Source organism: Notamacropus eugenii, chromosome 1 (genome assembly GCF_028372415.1).
Source record: "Notamacropus eugenii isolate mMacEug1 chromosome 1, mMacEug1.pri_v2, whole genome shotgun sequence".
Taxonomy (NCBI): Eukaryota; Metazoa; Chordata; class Mammalia; order Diprotodontia; family Macropodidae; genus Notamacropus; species Notamacropus eugenii.
Genome location: NC_092872.1, coordinates 212,624,167 through 212,644,658, shown reverse-complemented (window position 1 = coordinate 212,644,658; position 20,492 = coordinate 212,624,167). Strand labels below are relative to the sequence as shown.

At 36.6% G+C, this 20,492-nt stretch overlaps 1 protein-coding gene across 13 annotated transcripts in view; it reads right to left on the bottom strand.

Moving 5' to 3' along the window:
* CC2D2B (coiled-coil and C2 domain containing 2B) overlaps positions 1–20,492 on the bottom strand; it is a 137,604-nt gene that overhangs the window by 67,285 nt on the left and 49,827 nt on the right. For all 13 annotated transcript variants that reach the window (XM_072626244.1, XM_072626251.1, XM_072626240.1 and 10 more), the window contains 5 exons: positions 12,064–12,152; positions 8,849–8,989; positions 6,777–6,879; positions 6,418–6,536; positions 1,447–1,624 (listed from right to left, as the gene is read on the bottom strand). In XM_072626244.1, coding sequence (XP_072482345.1) covers positions 1,447–1,624; positions 6,418–6,536; positions 6,777–6,879; positions 8,849–8,989; positions 12,064–12,152 — 630 coding nt within the window. The remainder of the gene's footprint in view (positions 1–1,446; positions 1,625–6,417; positions 6,537–6,776; positions 6,880–8,848; positions 8,990–12,063; positions 12,153–20,492) is intronic.

Genomic DNA, 20,492 nt, shown 5'->3' with positions numbered 1-20,492 from the left:
TTGAACTCAGGGCCTCCTGACTCCTGCACTGGTATGCTATCCATGGCACCACCTAGCTGCCCCAAAATGGAGATAATATTTGAAATATGAATTACATAGTGTTGCTGGGAGAATGAAATGAACAAACACATAAGGTGCTATATAAGCATACACTGTTGTTCCTGACTTCAAAGAACAAAAAACTGAATTATGGAAGATAATGTCTATTCAAAGATCATTAATGTTTTAGGAATACACTGACCTTACACCTATACTAAATGGAAATTTCCAGTATTAAAATACCAGGGTATTTTTTTTAGCCTATACTAGCCATATATCTGCATGCAGACACTGCTTCCAGCTTCCCTCTCCCCTTAAGAGAAACAACACTTGCCATTCAATCATTTATTCATCCAATCAACAAGGATTTACAAAGAGTCTCCTCAGGTTGTGTGCTAGATCCAAGAAATACACCATCAGTCCCCTTTTCTATCCCCAAACCCAATCCTTACCTTCAAGGATCTTACATTCTATGGCAAGTCAATAGATGCTTAATAAATGTTGGTTGAAGAATGAATAATCATCCATTATGTCTTCCTACACACCACAAATTAGGTCATTAAAAAACTAAATTTAATTTAATAAATATTTATTAAATATCTACCATTTACAAAGAAGAAGCTAAACTTCTAAAATAGCAAATGGTGGATTTGTATGCCCCTGCATGTATCATGTGTCTTTACAGAAAAGCAGTGGATTATCAATACCCTAGATTATTGATGGTCAGAGGGATTTTCTGGGATGAAAAGAGAATGGTAGTTGGAATAAGGAAAACAAACTCAGCATCTGATTCAGGAAAGCAATTGAAACTTTAAAAGCAAAAGTAGAAGGATTCAAAGAAATATTTCTATTTCTGTTTCTGACAAGTTCCTGTGTCTTTTATTCTTCTCTCTCCTTCTCCCTCTACGATCACCAGTCCTGCCCACTTCATTTCCATTCTTTCCCATTCCTCTTTTATTTTCTTCTCTTGGCAAAAAAACCCCCCAAAACCCTGAAGTTTGCAGTTATGGTTGGGATAGACTTTCACGACACTTATAACTGTTACAGTATTTGCATTCACACATAAAACAATGGCCTTCCTCCTCTGCTGTGGCTCAATAATAACTGAATCATAGAACAAATGAAGTGGTGTACAAATAGCAGGAGGAACTGCTGTATACTGTACATCAAATCAGTTTTTCCATATATAGTGGTAAATAATCATTAACATTTATGTATTGTTTTACATATATTATCTCATTTCATAAAAGGCTATTTTAATAAATTTTTATACCATTTGCCCTCACAGATCAAAATAAAATTGTATTATAAAAGACAGATTATACATAAAGATGTCAAGAACAGCAATAGGGAATTAATTTCTGAAGTACATTTATAAAAAGTGTTGAAGTAATTGCAATGCCATACCTCTAAGCGAATAGTTTCAGGCCAGTTTATTAGTTGAATATTGAAAATCTGCTGAAACATGACTTTAAAATCCAGCTGCAGGGGAGATACTGAAGTGCAAGAAACCTGTTTATCATTGTAAAATATTTTAACAAAATATTTAAGCTTTTGAACTCTGGTTCTCCTCCTTTGTTCGTGCCTAAAAATTTAAAAGTAATAAACATTTAATTCACCCTAGGACAGTAAATGAATGCAAAAAAAGTACCTTTCAATATTTACTCTCACAAAACAACATATGCCTGTCCTATCATTATAGGGTGCGTATTACATATTTTAAAAACCAAATGTTTAATTGGACATAGGTTAAAACCTCTGATATCCACTTCAGAGCTTTAAAGATCTGTGATGCCTTCAGAGTAGGCACACCACAGGCCTGACAACCACTGCCACCAATAATTCTGGAATTATAAATTCCAAGACAAAGGTCTAGTGAGGTGCCTTTCCAGATTTAGGTAGGTTGGTTGTCTGGGACATATACAGTCTGCCAACTAACACATACTTGAAGTTTTTCTACCCTGGTATATAAAACTTCTTCATTCCAATTAAATTGAGAAGAGGCCAATCTAAATGAGTGTAAAAAAAGTAAAATGGGTTTTATTGCTTTCAAGACTATTCACGCAAGTCATATTTCCAGAGGCTGTTATATACAGTATTTGCCTAACAAATGCCTAAAAGATCAATGGGGAGAGGAAGGAGCAAGACGAGCCATACACACACACACACACACACACACACACACACACACACACACACACACACACACACACACACACACACACACACACACACACCATGAATTTATATAGCAACAATTGATAGTAACATTCTGACAAGAGGTGTAGCATCACGACATGGTGCCTGGTATACTTGTTTAGTCATTTTTCAGTCCTGTCTGACTTTGTTAATCCCTTTAGGGTTTTCTTGGCAAAGACACTGGAGTGGTTTACCATTTTGTTCTTCAGCTCATTTTATAGATGAAGAAACTGAGGTAAACAGGGTTAAGTGACTTGCCCCAGGTCATACAGCTAGTAAATATCTAAAGTCAGATTTGAACTCCAGGCCTAGCATTCTATCCACTATGCCACCTACTGCCTCTTATTTTTGGAGAAGAACTATTATTATGGACTGAGTGAGTAAAGTATTTTTTCTATTATAAATATACAATGAAGGTGGATGTAAAAAACTGATGGTAGTCTTCTTGAGAATGAGAAGCTAGAGAAGTGAGCAGCGATGTTCTCATTTACTGAGTGTATAACCTGTTTTTTATTTCAACTCTACCAATGACCTTAAGACTAAACTGGGACTGAAGATGGAAAGAGCCTGGTGGAAAGTCTGTTAGAGGAAAGATTTAGGACAGTGACAGAGGAACTATCTCATTGTATGCTTTGTTGAGTGCATAAAAGTCAGGAATGCTCTAGCTCTCATAAAGATAGCCAGATCTCATTGTTACTTTTTTGTTGTTGTTCAGTTGTGTCCAAATCTGTGACCCAATTTTGGTGGTACAGCTTACTTCATGGAGTCCCCTTTTTTATTGTGCCTCACTATCAAAACAATGCCAATTATTGCAGGTGTCAAAGAGGACACCATCACATGTTAGGATCCCTCCCCTACTACAACTCAGATTATACAGACCACCACTATTCCACTTCCTGAGTTTCCTTTCATCCCCCATTCACCTCAAAATCTCCTTCATGGAACTATGCCCTCCCATTTCTCCAGGTGCCACTTTCCCTTGGAAGTTCCAAATCTGCCCTTCCTGAGGAAGGATGAATGGACTTTTCAAGCATCAGATCCTCCCAGGTCACACTCAGCACAACATCCCTTTCTCCCTTCATTGAACATCTCTATTCATCCATAGGAGCATTCATCAGTGGAACCCCTTCCCACCCCCAAAGAAAGGCCTCCTTCCTTTCTCCCCCTTCTTCAATCCTCCCCTCTTCCTCCTCATCACTCCCCTTTCAGGCTCTTTTTTTTTTTTTTTTTTTGTTGAGTCCACAGTTCACCTTCCCCCTCATTGCTTTCATCATCTCACTCAACTTTACCTGGGCATGTCTCTATCCCCCCTCCTCTTCTCTCATCTTTTACATACCTTTCCATGTTGTAGGGTAGTCCCACAAAAAATAACCCCAAAACAATGATTCACCTGTAAGCAGGGCAATACCAGGCTCTGTTATATTGTCTGAGGCCTATCTCTTCACTGTTACACCAGTGAACTTCTGCCTTTACCCTTGTCTTCTTGTGTACATTTAGAAAGAAATCTCTCTGCTGTCACTCTGTTGCTGCTGTCATCCTTAGCTGCTGTATTTATTCAATCCTCCTGCATTTCTGTTGTTTAGTGTTCAAGTTCTGGTTTTCTTTCAAAAAATGTTTCAAACACCTCTTTATTATTCAATATGTACCTTATTTTCATGTATAGTTCAGTTCAGATTTGTAAGGTGGGTCACTCTGAACTGCATCTCAAGTTCCATTGCTCTTCAGAACATATTATTCCATTCCCTCCTACATTATTAGTGGGTGTAGAATTGTCCTGTTTTCAAATTTCCCCTCCTTTGTATGTGAAGGTGTTTCTCTTGACTTCTTGCAGAACTTCTTTTTTAACTGAATTGTTAAATTTAACCATTATGTGACTTGGAGTTCAGCAGCCTTGGGTTTTGTTTTGTTTTTCCTGAAGGTAGTATGTGAATTCTTTCAATTGATATTTTATTTTCTATGTTCTGAAGTTCTGAGTAGTTCTCTTCTATTATTTTATTCATTATGGTTTTAAGTTGTTTTGGTTTTTTTTTTGTCCTGTCATGTACTGGGAGACTGATGATCTTTAGGTTGTCTCTACAAACATCCTGTCTTCAAGATGAGTATGTTTTGCTTGCAGAATGAGCACATATTCCTTTAATGTTATTGCTTATTTCTCTTCTAGATTCTTCCTCTCTTCTGCATATTTGCATTCCAAATCTATTATTCTCTGTTTAGTCTCTTTGGTGAGACTTACCATGGTAGATTCTAGTTTTTCTATCTTATTTTTGCCATGCAGACCATAAATGATGCTCTCATAATTCTCATTTCTTTTTTGAAGCACTCAGAAACAGTCTGTTGTGGTTCCATATTCTCTTCCCATTCCACAGGGTCCTCTGTCTCACTAAAGGTTGGATCATTTTCCTTTGGTTTGAAGCATTTATTCACAGAGGCCTGAACTCATTTACTAGATCTGGAGGCCATATTTCTTTGTGTTGTTAGTGTTTTCTCTGCTGCTTTATCTGCTTATGTTCAAGGTCTTCGAGTTGTGTCTTCCTGAGATCTTTGATAATTTTGGTCTATGTTGTCCCCTCCCTCCACCTTAATTTCTCCCTATTGTTCACTTTCTAACTCTGACCCTCCTAATGGAGGTTTCCTTGAGGGCTGGATCTCAGTAACTTATCCTCCTCTCACCCTAGTCTTTCTTCCAAATGACTTTTGCATTGACAGAACTGGCCCTAGCTGGAGTCTGAGTTCTTTCCCTTAGGTTTAGTGGAGGGCTAAATAGATACCCCTCTACACATATATACACAATGTCATTTTCCAGTATCCTGTCCTGTTTCCTTTGTTCCTTAGTTCTCCGGCAATTCAAAGAGCTGCTGCACCAGTGTTATAGGTTGTCTGCCCTGCACCCAGCAATTCAGAGCTTTGCCATGCTGGTGCTATGGAGTTATTTCCTGCGGCACTGACTATTACAGACCCAGAAAACTTCTGTAGCCATGAGCTGTGGTCTCCATGGCACTGGAAAGAGGTCAGATCAAAGAGTAGGGGAAGATTCACTTACGCGGCATCTGAATCTCTGTTCTTAGCGTCTGCTGCTTTTCACTCTATCAGTCTCAGCTACAAGTTTTACTTCCCTCTCAATTCTTCTCAGTTTGTTTTTGGCAGCCAGCAAGTTAACTGAGCTGTTATTATATTTTTTTGCCAGACCAGGTACCACCACTTCTCCAAGTAGTGCCTTCCTTCTTCTAGTCTGATGTTTCCATTACCTGAACAACACCTCCTGTGCTACTTGGGATAGCATTGAATGGGAATTCAAAGTCTTGGCCCCCCTATAATTAGGCCTGTCTTTTGGGACCTGAGGCCTCAAGGTAAATGCAGTTTCTAATTGAGTAAGTTTGTGTTTGCTGAAAGGAACACTGGGAAACATTGGTATTCTCCATTCTGTCCCTTGTCCCATATAAAAAACAGATGGGATGGAAGGCTGGAGATTAGAAGAGAAACCACTGAATGTGATTTGCCTCATGTTCTGAATAACCTTCAGGATGACCTACCTCAATCTTCTCTTAGCCTACTTGTTGCACTCTTATTCATACGTGATGTGAATAAGAAAGAGCGTCCAGTTCAAGAACCCCCTCATGCTTAGATTTAACTCTTCCTCTGCTGCCTGCTTGCTATTAACTCAACCATGCAGGAGAAGCAAATGGAGAAAAGAAAGAAGACCAGAAGTCATAAAGGAATGGAGGGCAATTAAAGGGGGCATAGTTACGTTTCATAACCACACTCAGATGACTACAAACCATGAGGGTCCTGGGCAACTACTTCAATTTGTTTTGTCCTCCATAAATCTAAAAGGATTAGTGTGTTAAAGAGATATTTAACATATATAATATATTAATATATAACTTATATGAACATACTGTTGAAGAGTTAGGAAGGGAAAGTTATAGTAGAGGGGAGAAGTCATAGATTGACAAAACTTTTCCCAGTAGAAAACCTTGATAAGGGATCCTTTCTAGAGGAACTAGAAGTTTTTAACCAGTAAAGAAAGTTTAGTGTCATTTTTTTCCTGTACTTTTATTCCTCAACAGTCTGAACACAATAAAAAACCCAACAATAACAACAACATATTAAAAGTGTGGAATAGGATATGGAAAAATATAGATGTTATAAAATAAACTTAATCATATAAAATTAGCTTACACAGAACACTTGTACAAGTTTGTTACTTCTGCAGTCAAAGAAAGATGTGGTATTAAAGTAGGTTGATTTATCCTTTCAAATTCTGTTTCTTCAAACTTTGTTTTTAAATATGAAAGGCCCTGAAAATCAGTAAACAAATTTTTCATAATTTACAATATATGATCATAGCTTTTCTACTATGATGACTTTTTTACTTTAATTTTCTGAACTCACGAATGAAGTTTTTAAAATTACATTTCTCATGACCTACAATATTTATTTTAGATACCATTATTTTCCTCTACTAGCCAACAATGAACCATTTTGATGGGTGAAACAGAAAGTTTAATTTAATAAAACTTTTTTAAAAACATGAGTACCTCTTGCTTTTTCCCAATCTTAGAGTCTTCTCCTTTGAACTTTGTTTCTGTTTCAGACACTTTTGTTAGTTCTTCTTGTTCATCAACTATATTCATTTTTAACCTAGTTGAGCATAAATAAAAATATTTAAAATATTCTAATTAGAGAAGTGTTTAAGTTTTTAGAAACTTACAAATCTTTTATAAAAAATAATTGTACATCTCATGAAATAATCAGTTAACTAGTACCTGTTTACTACTTTAAGGTTTCCAAAGTTCTTCATATACTATCTTAGTGGAGTTTTACAAAAACTGTATCCTTGTGGACAAAAAAGCTTAGATTTGGTGAAATTATACGACTGCCTTATAGTCCTAAGGCTAGTAAATGCTAAGAGTCAGAATTCATATCCAAGTCTCTTAGGTCAGTCCTCTTTCTACTGTGCCACAATGAATATGATACACTCATTGGACAGAGGTGGCTCTTGGGTGTATCTTTCTATTTAGACATTTTAACATCAGTATTAAAAGAAGTCAGTGTGGAGTAGTGAGAAGAGTATTGGATTAAAAATCAAATGAGACTGGGTCCTGTTTCTAACACTTATGAACTGTGTGTGCCTATGGGTAAGTCACTTAATCTCCCTGAAGCTCAGTTTCTTCATCCTTAAAATGGGGATCATACTACAATACTAACCTTGCAGGTTTATTGTGAGAGTCAAACACAAATGTATATTTAATATACATAAAGCATTTTGCTAACATTCAATTGCTATATAAACCATAAGATATTGTGGTTAATAACAGTTTAATATAAGGAGTAGTTACTAATCCACAGAAAAGAACAGTTTATAGGTAAATAGAAGCAATGTTCCCCCCTAAAATTTTCAAATTTCAAGTAGGTAGCTAACTGTATTACATGAAGAAAAAGAAACTATAATGACAAAATAACACATGAAGTCTTTAGTTTTAGCATATAACTTACTACATGCATAATAATTATGGAATTGCATGGAAACTAGGTATAATAAGAGTTTGAGGGAAAAAGATTATTTAGGAAACATTATACTTAATGTCATAGAGAAAGGCTTCCTTAGCAGTCTGGTAATTCACTAGGTGGACTAAATTGAACTTCTGAGGGAGTCAGTTCAATTCTAGTATAGTTACAGGTTATTAGAATATTAGAATATTTACAAACTATAGTAAAGTTACTAAATCATGGGGAATCTTCAGAGACCCTAAGATGGTTTCTAAAAACATACTTTGGCCTACATTGTCCCCAGGAGTTTCACTTCAGGACTAAGCAGGTCCCAAAGAGATCCCTCAAATAGGTGGTTGATTAGTTCCAAAATCCTTTAAAGCTAATTGGGATTTGTAGAGAAAGTGTGTCTAGAATCTTCCCCCCACATTGCCCTTTGCCTGGAGCTGGCCTAGTACTCAGATGGTTGCTTGGAGGAGTTTAAGAGCCCAAAGAACACCTAACAACTCTATTCACACCACTTTAGGAATAACAGATTAACAGGTAGCAGAAAGGAGGGTGCTTTAAGCCATCAGTAATCAGGTTGTTAAGGACAATGAACATGTGCCTTCCCTCTCAGATCATTTCTTATTTATCCTGTATACATCTTGCTTGTGCACAGTGTTTGCCTATGGTCTCTCCCATGGGCTGTGAGATCCTTGAGGGCAGGACTGCTTTTTTGCCTTTACTTGCATACTCAGTGCATAGCACAGTGACTGGCACATCATAGATGCTTAATAAATACTCGTTGACTTCCTGTTGCCTTGATGCACAACCTCATGCTAGTTCAATGCCTCTGATGCCAGAGACAGGGAATGAAGGAAATGACATTCTCCTAAAGGAGAAGCCACTACTTCTGCTGACTCCTTTTTTCTAGAACTTTTCCCTCAAAGTTCTTAAATGAGGGAAAGATGGGAAAGTGATGAGAAACCCAACTATCCCTCCATCACCATCACAACAAAGAATGGATCAGTACACTAAGGGTTTTTCTCTCCATTGTCTTCTCTGACATCATGAGTGGATCCCCCATCACTTCTGTGTAGTTACAGGAACCATAAAAGCAGAAGTGACAGTCACTCACCTTTGAAACTGCAACTTTATAGGTGTGCTTATAAATCCTTGCTGTTGACGGAGAACCTTAATTTGTTGCCATGTCTTCAGTATATTATGCAGTAAAGAGATATCCTTTTTCTCTTCCAAGTCATAGAGCTGCTTTGTATTACTATAGTGATAGTCATATTAATAATAATAAGAATTAGTCATATTTACCAACCCTGCAGGAGGCTTCTAGAAGGGAAAGGTGCCAGAAGGGAAGGAGGAATACTGACAGAAGAAGTAGGAGCACACACACATTAGCCTTCATGCTTTTTTCAGAAGACCTTCCCCTGCACGTATGTAATGACCAGTTAGTGCTTCACATATTTACAAAGAGAAAAGTGACCAAGTGTGAACCAGGAAATACCAAAATCCTGCTCTAATTTTTTTCTTGTACTTTGCTACCCAATCATTTCCTCAAACTGAGGGAAAAGAGACTGTGTTAAACCTGAAAAGCCCTTGATTACCCTAAAGAGTACTATCTATCCAAGTCTTCCTATTAATCTAAAGGACCTGGGGCAGGGGAAGTAGATTAGATCTACTAGTGATTCATTCCAGTAGAATTCTCAGAATCGCCGATTTATCCCATAGGTGAAGGCCCCTGGAACCACCCCTAAACACTTGGAGCAGAAGCAGGAATACCTAAAATATTCTGGGATCTGAAATGTGGATCAGTGGCCAAAATGTCCATTTTGAGCAAGGAGCATGTACCATTCATGACTTATTAGCATTTCACATGCTCACCAAATTTCCATAAACTACCATTTGTGAAATTTCTCTAAAACTCCCTGAGCTAATTCTTAGTTGGATTTCTGTTTGATGCAAATAAATAAATAGAACCTTTCTCATGTCCTTATACCAAACCTTGATTTCTCACAGATCATCTAATCTCCCTCCTGTGCCACACCTTATCCAGACCTTTTCCTTAGGCCTTTCCCTCTCCCTGAATAAAATTCTACTCCATAATGTTCTTGATAAATACTCATCCAGTCTTTGCTTAAAGACCTCTGGCAAGGGGGAAACCACTACCTCCCAAGGCAGCCAGTTCCACTCTGGGATAACTCTAGGACTTCACAAAACTTAGCAGTTTAATAAGGACTAGGCTGGCTTCTAATTGGCATCTAGCATAGAGAATTTGAAAGGAAAACCCTTCACACCAAGGCGCACAACCCAGAGTCACTAAGGAAATGGTTAAATCCAAAGGGAGGCCAAAAGGAAGAGTAGTGCTACACCCAGGAGAGTAATTAGTCCCTTGCACACCACCTTAGTACCTCCTACCCTCTCTCTCCCTTGCCATATATCCATCTTGCTGTGAGACTTACATCAAGTATAAATCTGCCTCTCTATAACATCTACCCAATTTCTCTCCATTTTGTCCCATGAGAACAAGTAGAAAAAGCTGAATCCTTCTTCCACATGACAGCTTTAAAATACTGAAAGATAGTTCTTTCTAAGTCTTCTTTCCTCCAGACTAAACATTTCCAGTTTCTTCACCTGATCCTCATGTTGCATGAACTGGTAACCCTTCACCATCAGACCAACAACTCCAAATGTGTACAGACAATACTGTAATGTGTTCTGAATAGGATAGCATACAGCTGGACTCTTACCTTTCTGATTCTAAGAATTATACATTTCAATACAGTCCAAGTTCACACTAGATTTTTTGGCTATCACATCACATTGCTGACTGATATTGATCCTGAAATCTTCTAAAATCCTCCATTAAAGATTTACAGTGGGTAACACTATGGTGACACTGAAGGTGATGCAAAGTTTGAGTAAGACATGGTCCCTGCCCTCATGGGGTTTATAGGCTACAAGAAGTTCAGGATGAAGGAGGAGAAGCTCCTTATATGCTTGACTCCCAAAACCTCTGGAAGAAGAACATAAAAATATAAATTCATGATTCATCAGTAGATATCTTAGATTCATGCGACTCTAGAACCATATTGAATACCATCACCATTGCTAGGATATAAAACTACTGGGACTCCAAACGTAGAGGAGGTAGGATTCTAAAACCAAGAAACACCAGAGAGATTTGGAATAACTCAGTTTTTCCTAGCTGACCCAAAACCAAGCCCAACTTCCACAAGTGGGTTATCTTCTGAATGTCTCATTTCCTATTACATTGGGATAAAGTGTTAACTGAGTTTAGCCCAGGCCTGGGGACCAAATCACCAGATATTTACAGACAGACACTTGACCTCTTTCCCTTAGCCACCTCTGGCTCTAAAAAAGAGAAGTCACGGAAGGTAATGCCACTACCACGGAGGCGTCAAATCAACTAATTCTTCCTCTGTCCTACAGCTAGTATCATCTGTGAGAATTATCATCTATTGAGGCCAAAACAAAAACAAAACATTTTCCCTATTACTTACATTTCCCTCCAGGCTCACTCTGCCTCATCTCTATAACAGTTGCTTGTCCCTTGTGGGTCATTTCAATGATGGGTGAGCCCTTGCCTGGAAATGGCATGTCACCATTAGTTTTGGTCACACTGCTCCCTTCCCTCTTGGCTCACTCTGGGTCACACCACCTATACACAAGGTACTTAATCAGGTACCTTCCCCCACCATGCTTTCTAATTTCTCTTTATGTGCCATCTTCCCCCATTAGACCATAAGATCTTGAGTAGAGATTATTTCATTTTCTTGCTTTCATTAGCACAGTGCCTACCTAGCACATAGTAAATGTTTAATAAATGCTCTCATTTTGTCTACTTAGCTATCTATCTACCTCTCCCTATACTTTAATCCCTTACCAGCTCAATGTCACATGGCCACATCCTCTCTTGCAGCCCTCCCCTTTCACAGCGTCCTCTAGAACCACTGCTCTATGATAAACAAGATCTTCTTCACGCTGGGTGATTTTCTTTCATATTCTTTCCATCTCCTGATGGAAACATGGCTCTCTCTAGAAGATGCTGCACCTGGGGCTATCTTTCTAGAGCAAGTGGTTCCTGCTCTCATGTTCTCAGATACACTGGGCCAAGAAGAGAATTCGGCAGAATTGTTCACCACTCCCACTTTCACATCTTCCCTGTGCTATCATCATTCTTCAAACCTCTTCTACTTTGAGGTTCATCTGCTCTATGCATCTTTATCTCTCTGTACATATTTTTTACCTTAGAAACCTCTAAGTACCATATATATGTGTAGTTGTTACATTATTAAGGGTCAGTTGCTGAAAGCATACCTTATTTGCCAGTTATAGTCTTGCAGAGATTTCTTGGTCAGCTGGTTTACTTTCAGATTATCGCTTGCTACTTTTGTAAGTGCTTTCAGCTATAATAAAGAGAAGTGTTTTGAGTATATTTTGTATATAGATGTGTCTAGTAACTTCACTCCAAATCAGATGACAACATGGGCACAAGGAGTGGACACAAAGATCCAAATTTTACATGCATTTAAGGGTGGGGATTACAATAACAGAATCATAAATCTAGAACTGGAAAGGTGCTTGGAGATCATCTAGCCCAAACTCCTCATTTTAGAGATGATACAATTGAAGGTCAGGGGTTTTAATTGACTTGTCCAAGATCATACAGAAGGGGAAGTAGCAAAATTGGGATCTGATCTCAGGTCTGGTGGCTCTAAGAACAATGGTTCAAGTTCAATGTTCTTTCAAGTTTGATATGATCTCTAATTACTTATTTACCTAATTGGATCATAGATCATAGATGCCTTGAGATCAAGGACTTAAACTTCCCTCAGCAGTTTGCACAGGGCTTTGACTATAGCAGGAACTCACTCACTCACTCACTGACTCATTCAATGAATATGTATTAAGCACAACCTACATGTCAAGCATCATGCTGAGCACTAGGGATACAAAAAGAGATAAAAGATAGTTCTTATGCTTACAGTCTAATGGGGGAGACAACAAGCAAACAAATATGTCTAAACTATTTACAGAATAAATAGAAAATAACTAACAGAGGGGAAGATGCTAAAGTTAAGAAAGCTTAGGAAAGGTTTTCAGTAAAAGAAGGGATTTTAGTTGGGACTTAAAGGAAGCCAGGGAAGTCAGTATGCTGAGCAGTGGGAGAACATTCCAGGAATGCATGAAAGCCAAAGACCATGCCCAAAGCTGAGAGTTGGAGTCTCTCGTTGATGAAATGGCAAAGAGGTCAGTGTCACTGGATCAAAGAGGATGTATGAGAGAGGAAAGTGTGAGAAGCCTGTTAATATAGGAGGGGGCTAGGTTATGAAGGACTTTAAATGCCAAACATTTTGTGTTTGATCCTCCGGTGATATAGAGCTGCTGAAGTTTAGTGAGCAGGGGTGGATAACACAGTTGGTCCTGAACATTAGAAAAATTACTTCAGCAGCCAAACCTCTCCATGCTTCAGGGCAGCCCTGGGTGAGCAGGCATCCTCCAGTAGCCAGACTGCACCCCTCACCCCACAAGCTTCAGTGTAGCCATAGGGAAATGGAGAAAAACCCCACATGACCTCAGCACATTCCAGACAGCACCACTAGAACCCCAGTTCAGCACCAGGTAAGCTGCTAGACCCTTAAGCCTCCAGCATCTGAGGCCCCAGGTCACAAAGCCAGTGACCAGGCCCCTGACCCCTAGCACAATAAGCTCAGAATGGTAGCCCCTGTGCTCCAGCAGAAGAGCTCAACTTTAAAAGTCAGGAATTAGGCAAACATCATGATCAGAAAGCAGAAACAGACAATGATCATAGATTTTTATTATGGGGATAGGGGAGATTAAGGCACAAATTCAGAAGAGGGCAACATTGTCAATATACCTACATCCAAAACCTCAAAGTGGAATATGAACTGGTCTCAAGCTCAAAAAGCCTTGGAAGAGCTCAAGAAGGATTTTAAAAGTTTAAAGAGGTAGAAGAAAAATTGGAAAAAGAAATTAGAGGTATGCAAAAAAGAGTCAACAGCTGGAAAACAGAACAAAAACTGACTGTAGAAAATAATTCCTTAAAAAAAAATACAATTGGTCAAACGTAAAAAAGTCCACTGAAGAAAACAACTCCTTAAAAAGTAAAATTGGACAAATGGAAAGGGAGGCACAAAAACTCACTGAAGAGAAGAATTTCTTAAAAACTAGAAATGGCCAAATGGAAAGAGAGGCACAAAAGCTAACTGAAGAAAATAATTCATTAAAAATTAGAATTGGGCAAGTGGAAGCTAATGACTCTATGAGACATCAAAAATCAATCAAATAAAATAAAAAACAATGAAAAAATGGAAGAAAATGTAAAACACCTCATTGGAAAAACAACTGACCTGGAAAATAGATCCAGGAGAGACAATGTAAGAATTATTGGTCTACCTGAAAGCCATGATCAAAAAAAGAACCTACATAGCATCTTTCAAGAAATTATGAAGGAAAATTGCCCTGAGGTCATAGAACAAGAGGGTAAAATAGTCATTGAAAGAATCCACCAATCACCTCCTGAAAGAGATCCCAAGATGAAAACAACAAGGAATATTGTAGCCAAATTCCAGAATTATCAGGTCAAAGAGAAAATACTGCAAGCAGCAGAAAAGAAACAATTTAAATATTGTGGAACCACAACCAAGATTACACAGGACCTTGCAGCTTCTATATTAAAAGATCGAAGGGCTTGGAACATGATATTCCATAAGGCAAAGGAGAGTGGATTATAAATAAGGATCAATGACCCAGCAAAACTGAGCATAATCTTTCAGGGAAAGAGATGGACATTCAATGAAATAAGGGACTCTCAAATTTTCCTGATGAAAAATTCAGAGCTGAATGGAAAATTTAATCTTCAAATACAAGACTCAAGAGAAGCATTAAAAACATAAACAGGAAAAGAAAGAAAAAACCATGATATTTAATAAGGTTAAACTGTTTACATCTGTACATGGGAAGATGATACTTGAAACTCTAGAGAACTGTACCTTTATTATGATATTTGGAAGGGGACAGAGGGTGTGGATATAAGTTGACTGATGTGATGATAAAAAAAAATTAAAGAGTGACAAAAAAGATTGTATTTGGAGAAGAAAGGAGAGACAAAAAAGGGTAAATTACATCACATAAAATGTGGCAAAGACCTATTGCAACAGAAGAAAAGAAGGGAGAGAAGTGAGTATTGTTTGAATCTTACTCTCATTAGATTTGGCTCAAAGATCATTTATCACGTATACTCAACTGGGTATAGAAATCTGTCTTACCCTATAGAAAGGAGGGGAATGTCTACTTCAATGTATTACTTTAACCAATTAAGGGTAAAATATAAGAACTTGTGTTCTAATTTTCCTTTAAAGTTTTTCTATTTCTTTTATTCCTTTGCTATTTTGTATTGTCTAAGAATTAGCCTTTGATTATCAATCAATAAACATTTATTAAACACCAAAAAAAAAGTAGGAGGAGAAAGGGAAAGAGTTGATAGAAGGGAGGACAGATTGAAAGAGGTAGTGGTCAGAAGCAAAACACAGGTGAGGAGGAAAAGGGAGAAATGATAGAGAAAAACACAAACAGGAAAAACAGAATGGAAAGAAAGACACAGTTAGTAACTATAACTGTGAATTGAAGAGGATGACAGAGGGGATTGAAAACCATAATACTACAACAAGTTGTTTACAAAAAACACATTTGAGGCAGAGAAATTGATGTAAAGGTAAAAGGGTGGAGTAGAATATATTATGCTTCAGCTGAAGTAATAAAAGCAGGGGTAGCAATCCTGATATCAGACAAATCAAAAGCAAAGACAGATCAAATTAAAAGGGATAAGGAAGGAAACTACATTCTGCTAAAGGTACCATAGACAATGAATTAATATCAACACTAATGCACCAAGTGGTATAGCATCCAAATTTCTGGAGGAAAAGTTAAGTGAGTTACAGGAAGAAATAGAGAGCAAAACTGTACTAGTAGAGGACCTCAACCTCCCCCTCTCCGAATTAAATAAATCTAACCACAAAATAAACAAGAAAGGAATTAAGGAGGTGAAAAGAATCTTAGAAAAGTTATATATGGTAGGCCTCTGGAGAAAGCTGAATGGAAATAAAAAGGAATATACCTTTTTCTCAGCAGTAAGTTGTATCTACATAAACACTATGTATGAGGGCAGGAAACCTCACAATCCTATGCAGAAAGGCAGAAATATTAGTCCTTTTCAGACTATGATGCAATAAAATTACATGAAATAAAGGGCCATGGGAAGACAGACTAAAAATTAGCTGGAAACTAAATAATCTAATCCTAACGAATGGGTGGATCAAACAACAAATCAAAGAAGCAGTCGGTAACTTCATAATGAAAATAATGAGTCACACACCAAAACTTATGGGATGCAGCCAAAGCAGTTCTTAGGGGAAATTTTATGTCTCTCAATGCTTAAATGAATAAAATAGAGAAAGAGAAGATCAATGAATTGGGCATGCAACTAAAAAAAATTAGAAAAAGAACAAATTAAAAAATTCCCATTTAAATACCAAATTAGAAATTCTGAAAACCAAAGGAGAGATTGATAAAATTGAAATGAGGAAAATTATTGAATGAATAAATAAAACTAAAAGCTGGTTTATTAAAAAAAAGATAAATCTTTGGTTAGTTTTTTTTAAAAAAAAAGAAAGAAAACCAAATTATCAAAAATGAAAAGGGTGAATTCACCACCAATTAGGAGGGAATTAAAACAATAATTAGGAGCTATTTTGGCCAACTGTATGACAATAAATTTGACAATCTTAGTAAAATGGAAAATTCTTTACAAAAATTTAAATTGCCCAGATTAACAGAAGAAGAAATAAAATTCTTAAATAACCCCATTTCAGAAAAAGAAATTGAATAAACTCCCTAAGGAAAAATCTGCAGGGCCAGATAGATTTACAAATGAATTCTATCAAACATTTAAGGAACAATTAATTCCAATACTACATGAACTATATGGGAAAATAGCTGAGAAAGGAGTCCTACCAAATTCTTTTTATGATACAAATATGGTGCTGATACCTAAACTGGGAAGAGTCAAAACAGAGAAAGAAAATTATAGACCAATTTCCCTAATGAATATATTTGCAAAAATTTTAAGTGAAATATCAGCAGAGATTACAGCAATTTATCATGAGGATAATACACCATGACCAGGTAGGATTTATACTAGGAATGTATGGCTGGTTCAATATTAGGAAAAATATCAGCATAATTGACCAAATTGGCAACAAAACTAACAGAAATCAAATGATTATCTCAATAGATGGAGAAAAAGCTTTTGACAAAATGCAACACTTAAAGAGCATAGGAATAAATGGAGTCTTCCTTAAAATGATAAGTAACATCTATCTAAAACCATCGGCAAGAATTATATGTAACGTGGATAAGCTAGTGTCATTTCCAATAAGATCAAAGGGAAAACAAGGATGTCCATTATCAGTTACTCAATATTGTATTAGAAATGTTAGCTTTAGCAGTAAGAGAAAACAAATTCGAACGAATTAGAATAGGCAAAGAAGAAACAAAACTATCACTCTTTGCAGATGATGTGATGGTATACTTACAGAATCCTAGAGAATAAACTAAAAAACTACTTCAAATAATTAACAACTTTAGCAAAGCTGCAGGATATAAAATAAATCCACATAAATCTTCAACATTTTTATATATTTCTAACAAAGCCCGATAGCAAGAGACAGAAAGAGAAATTCCTTTTAAAATTACTATGGACAATATAAAATACTTGGGAGTCTACCTGCCAAAACAAACCCAGGAACTATATGAACACAATAAAGTCAGACCTAAATGATTAGAAAAAAACAGTTGCTTATGGGTAGGCTGAGCTAATATAGTAAAAATGACAATTCTACCTATATTAATTTACTTATTTAGTTCCATACCAAAGTACCAAAAAATTTTATAGAGCTAGGAAAAAATAATAAAATTCATCTAGAAGAACAAAAAGTCCAGAATATCAAGGGGATTAATGAAAACAAATGCAAAGGAAGGTGGTACAGTCATACCAGATCTTAAATTGTATTATAAAGTAGCAATCATAAAAAACTGGCTAAGAATCAGAGTGGCAAACCAGTGGAATATGTTAGGTACACAAGACACAGTAGTCAATGACTATAGTAATCCACTGTTTGATAAACTCAAAGACTCCAGCTTTTGGGATAAGAACTCACTATTTAACAGAAACTGCTGGGAAAATTGGAAAGGAGTATGGCAGACACTAGATATAGACCAAGATCTTACACTGCATACCAAGATAAAGTCAAAATAGTCACATGATTTAGATATAAAGACAGCAAGTAAGAGTTCATCTGTCAGATTTATGGAGAACAGAAGAATTTGTGATCAAATAAGAGATAGAGAACATGATGAAATACAAAATAATTAATTTTGATTACTCTGAAAAGGTTTTGCATGAACAAAGTCAATGCAACCAAGGTTAGAAGGGAAGCAGAAAGTTGGAAACAATTTTTACAACCAGTGTCTCTGAAAAAGGCCTCATTTCTAAAATATATAGAGGACTGAGTCAAATTCATAAGAATAAAAGTTATTCCCCACTTGATAAATGGCCAAAGAATATGAAGAGGCAGTTTTTAGATAAAGAAATTAAAAGTATTTATAGTCATATGAAAAAATGCTCTCAATCACTACTGATAAGAGAAACGCAAATTAAAACAATTCTGAAGTACCACATCACACCTATCAGATTAGCTAACATGACAAAACAGGAAAATGACAAATATTGGAGAAGATGTAGGAAAATTGGAACACTAATGCATCGTTGGTGGAATTGCAAACTGATCTAACCATTCTGGAGAGCAATTTCAACTATGCCTAAAGGGCCATAAAATCCTTTGACACACCAATACCACTTCTAGGACCATATCCCAAAGAGATCATAAAAATAGACAAACAATCAACATGTACAAAAATATTTGAGGCAGCTCTTTTTGTGGTGGCCAAGAATTTAAAATTGAGGGGATGCCCATCAACTGGGAAATGGCTGAACAAGTTGTGGTATACGAATGTAATATAATAGTATTTTTCCATAAGAAATGATGAGCAGGCAGACTTCAGAAAAACCTAGAAAGACATACATGAACTGATGCTGAGTGAAGCAAGCAGAACCAAGAGAACATCATACACAGTAACACTGTGCAGTGACTAACTTTGACAGACTTAGCTCTTAGCAATTCAAGGATCTAAGACAACTCCAGAAAACTCACGATGGAAAATGTTATCCACATCCAGAGAAAGAACTATGGGATGTGAATGTAGATCAAAGCATATTATTTGCTCTGTTTTCTTTTTTGGTTTCTTCTTTCTCGTGGTTTCTCCCATTGGTTATAAAGCTTCTTTACAACACGACTAATGTGAAAATGTTAAATATGAATGTATGTGTATAGTTTTTATCAGATTGTACTTCATCTTGGGGAGAGGGAGGGGAAGGAGAGGAAGAAAATTTAGAACTCAAAATCTCATAGAAGTGAATGTTGAAAACTAAAAATAAATAAAATTTTAAAAAGAAAAATTATTTCAGTGACTGAATGGGAGGATCTCTACTTATGAGTGCTATAAGGACTCAGTAACCAGAAAGCTCATAAGCTAGTGTGAAAAGAAAAAATTTGTCCCTATGAGAAAGAAAAATCATCAACATTAAAAGGACTGGAGGAGGCCTAAAATTTCCATTTAAACAAATTCAGATGGTCAAGGGCTGTAAGAAATAAGCAGTCACTGTACATTTGCCCCCCTCTTCATTTCCTCTTGTTCTGTTCGTAATATCTTAAGATTCAGAGCTAGAACAGACCTTAGAGAACTAATCTAATTCTCTAATTTTCATAGATGAGGAAACTGAAAGACAAAGAGGTTAAATGACTAGCCCAATCCTGAAATCCAAACTAGCACTTTTTCTGCTACCCTAATATTCTGCAGTGGGGGAAACTTGTTCCAGGAGTGTTGCAAATACTTTAATCAGAAAATGCCCCACTAAAGTCCTTTCCAATAGTTAAGATTAAAGCCTTCTATAGCTTTTTGGGTAATGGGTAAAAGGAATGTTGTTGCAAATACCATGAGAGAATCAACTAAGAGGTTATTAAATTAACTAGAATATATATTTAGCGTTGTAAGGCAACTTAAAGGTTATCCCATCTAACCTGTCCCCGAGCTGATTCTCTCTTACAAAATCCCAGTAAATCATCCAGCTTCTTGATATTTAGTTTGCCTGAAAGCTGAGTGACCTTTGGGTATTCTGTAGACTTGGAGTATGGTATTTGGCAAGTAGTAGGAAAAGTGTATTTTAAAGTTTTCCTAACCACGTGTAACTTCATTTTGTTGCCTGAAGTAGTATTTAAAAGAATATTCCTAGAGATGGCAAAAACTACAGCAATAAGACATTAGAAGTCAGTTTATTTTTCAAAACTTGTTTCAGTGAATACAGAAGCCCAGACACATAAAATTCACTCAGAAGCAGATTCTCAGTTATAAATATTTCTCTGCCCAAGAATTTCATGACCTCCCTAGTGCTTAACAAGTAAAACTCAAACTTCTTTGCTATGTATGTGTGTAGGAAAAGCAGCAAATTGAATGTTACATATATATGCATATATACATATATAATTTATTGTATTAAAACATGTTATATATACATATATATAGTTAGCAAGTATGTTAGAGAAGTTAAA